The following is a 3034-nucleotide window of genomic DNA, read 5'->3' on the forward strand; positions in this document are numbered from 1 at the left end:
GAGGTTCTGGGACCCTTGTTCCGCATCAGGGGGGAAACACACCTTCCCATTGTTTAAAAAGAAAAATTCTTTGAAAAGTAAGCCCAGCAGCATTCTGCCAGCCAGCGGCAGAAGGAAGCTGTCTGGGTTCAAGGCCAACCCGGGGCAGCTAACTGTCTCCAACAAAATCCCCCCCCCCCCCCCCCGAATTCGCTTAAGTTTCCCCGAGTCTTTAAGACACGTATTCCGGTAACCGCGCTCAGTCGGTAACAGGTGGCGAGCTGCCTTCGCCCGGGGGGGTGGGGGGGGGGCAAACACCGGGGCGCCCCAGATTCGCGTGGGAAAGGCTCCTCCCCGGGGAGGGTGTCGGGCGGCCATGCGCTCCCCCAAGAGCCCGAGCGCGGGCTCCTGACCGGAAGATCCTGAAGGGGAGCGTCGCCCGCCGCGCGGACCCTGGGGCGAGTGTGGCGCGCCGGGCGGGTCCGCCCCACTCATTGTGCGCGAGGCGGGCCGCGAGGGCGTGGGCGTGGGCCTGGGGGCGCGCCGGCCCGCCGCAGGCTAGCCGCCCGAGAAGCCGCGCAGAGCGGCGCCGCAAGCGGAGAGCCCGGGAGCGGGCCGGGAGCGTCCCGCCCTCCCTCCCGCCCCTCCCCCGCGGCGCTCGCCCCTCCCCCCTCCTCCCCTCGCGTTGGAAAGTTTCTAGAATCTCTTCCCAGCAGCCTTTGCGGTTCCAACATGGCGGAGCTGACGGTGGAGGTTCGCGGCTCCAACGGGGCTTTTTACAAGGTACGGGCCGCGGGGCGGCCGGGGCGGGAGTTGGGCATTGGGAGCGGGGTCCTGGGGGCGCCGGGGACCCCCGGGGGCCGAGGCGCGGGCGGCTGGTGGCGGCGAGGGACGGCCAGTCCGTGCTGCTGGCGTCTGCCCTCGGCGCGGTTTAACGGTCTCGGGGCCCGGGCTCCGTTATGTTTGGAAACAAGGCGGCGAGTGCTGGCTTGCCTCCTGCCCGGGAGCGTCCTGGGTCGAGGCCTCTAGGACGCGGGCGGGCGGACGGACGGGCCGGAGCTGCGGGCCGTGGTGCGGGCGCGCTGGCGAGGCCTGGCCGGGTCGGGGGCGCGGACGGCGGCGGGCAGCTCACCGCGACCCCGGGGCGGCCGGGCCTGCCGGGCCCCTCTCGGCCTCGCCCGCGGCGTAGTAGCGGGGGGCGGCGGGGGGAAGGAGACTCCAAGGCCTCCCCCGGGGGCCCTGCGAACCCACGGCGTCCGCGTGGAAACCCGGGCGGGCGGGCGGGCCCGGGGTGCCTGCGGCCTGGGGAGCGGGCCGCCCCTTCGCTCCTCCGCCGGGGAGAAAAAGCGAGGGCTGAAGGAGGGATTCAAAGGTGAGCCGAGGCCAGGCGGCAGGTGGGAGGGGCGCGTCTCATCACGGCCCCTGGGAAGGTGGGGTTTTTTTGTTTTGTTTTTGTTTTTGTTTTTTCAAATCCTCTTCCATGAGGTTCTTTTTGTTTCCTTTGAGAGGAGGCCATGCGTTGCTTTGGAGTCTGGCCTGGGAGGCGGAAAGAGCATTCTGGAGTGGAGGAATTTGTAAGGGGCTTCCATTGGAAAGGGGGGTGGGCACCAAGCTGAAGTCCGAACAGCGTGTTTTTTCCATACTAACGGCAACCTCTCCTTATTTCTCCCCCCACCCCTAAAGTGTGCGAGGACCTTAACAAATCAATACAAAACCTCCCAGCTGTTCTCTGTCAGTCATCCTCTAAGCCAGCATCTCAAATGTTTGAGAGTCTTGGCTATTTTTATGAAGCCCTTCTAGTTCACGAGTATTGTATGTACGTAATGGTTTCTTACAGGTTTTCAATCCAACGTATCCTTTATTCCACAGGACTTGATTAGGTATTAACGATTTCCTAATTTTCAGTGTTTCAGTTTCCCCTTTTTAGTTTGCTGATGAGCTCTATGGGTTTGATTTGTTACGTAGGCGGTTGCTCATTATTGACAAAGAACGGGGGATTACTTTTTAAAAATGTGATTGTAAATGTCCTCAGGTGTCCAACAAAGTAGTAGTAATGACTGTCGGGATCTTTAATATGTCCTATTTAGCATGTAACTGACTTCGTCAGTGTTCCAGGTTTAAAACATATCAGACAAATTACCCCCAAGCAGTATTGAGTAGATAACTTCTTACGGAAACCTAGTGGTTACCTTCTCGGCAAGATTGCAGACACAGTTAGCTCTGTCACAAGGAGCGGACGTAAAAAGACTTTTCCTCCTAGCTGCGTTATCTCCCTACCCTACGGAGAAGTTTCAGTTGTCACTGTTCATCGGTACAGTTCTTAGGTAATACAGATGAGCAGTTTTTCCTTGCATATTGAAAAGTGTTTTAACAAGTTGTTTTGTACCCATAGATGATATTTTCTATTCCGGTATTTTATGTCATTCTGAATTGTCATCAATTTTATTTTCCCTTAAGTTTGCTCGCAATCTTTTTTTTGGTGTCTTTTTTTCCAGTTACTTCACAACCAATCTCCATGTTGAAACTATAAAATATTAGTAATTGATTATGGTTGTATTGAGGACTGAACCTAGAACTTCTGTACATAGTAGACTGGCATTAAAGAACCCCAAATAAAGTACGTTTTAAAAAGTTAAAAGCCTATAGTAGGCTTTTGTCATCAAGCCCTGTTCCAACTCCCCCCCTTTTTTTTTCTTGAGAGAAAGTTGTCTAGGCTAGTTCTGAATTCAAATCAACTCTGCAGTTAATGCTGGTGTTGAGTTTGCCTTTTTCCTGCTTTGGTCTCCTGGGTAGCTAATAGGATTACAGAAAGGTCTGGATCATACAGCCCCAGGTTATTGCCGCCGCCGCCGCCGCCGCCGCCGCCGCCGCCGCCGCCGCCGCCTCCTCCTCCTCCTCCTCCTCCTCCTCCTCCTCCTCCTCCTCCTCCTCCTCCTCCTCCTCCCCCTCCCCTCCTCCTCCTCCTCCTCCCCCTCCCCCTCCTCCTCCTCCCCCTCCCCCTCCTCCTCCTCCCCCTCCTCCTCCTCCTCCCCCTCCTCCTCCTCCCTTCCTCCTC

The 3034-nt window shown here is 57.7% G+C and overlaps 1 protein-coding gene across 1 annotated transcript in view; it reads left to right on the plus strand.

The window, feature by feature from the left end:
* Positions 1-649: 649 nt before the first annotated feature.
* Positions 650-3034, plus strand: part of Fxr1 (FMR1 autosomal homolog 1) — a 52488-nt gene continuing 50103 nt past the window's right edge. Inside the window, 1 exon segment of the mRNA XM_051157057.1 lies at positions 650-762. Within this exon segment, the coding sequence (XP_051013014.1) occupies positions 712-762 (51 nt within the window). The 5' untranslated portion in view covers positions 650-711.

The sequence above is a fragment of the Acomys russatus genome, chromosome 15 (assembly GCF_903995435.1).
Source record: "Acomys russatus chromosome 15, mAcoRus1.1, whole genome shotgun sequence".
NCBI lineage: Eukaryota > Metazoa > Chordata > Mammalia > Rodentia > Muridae > Acomys > Acomys russatus.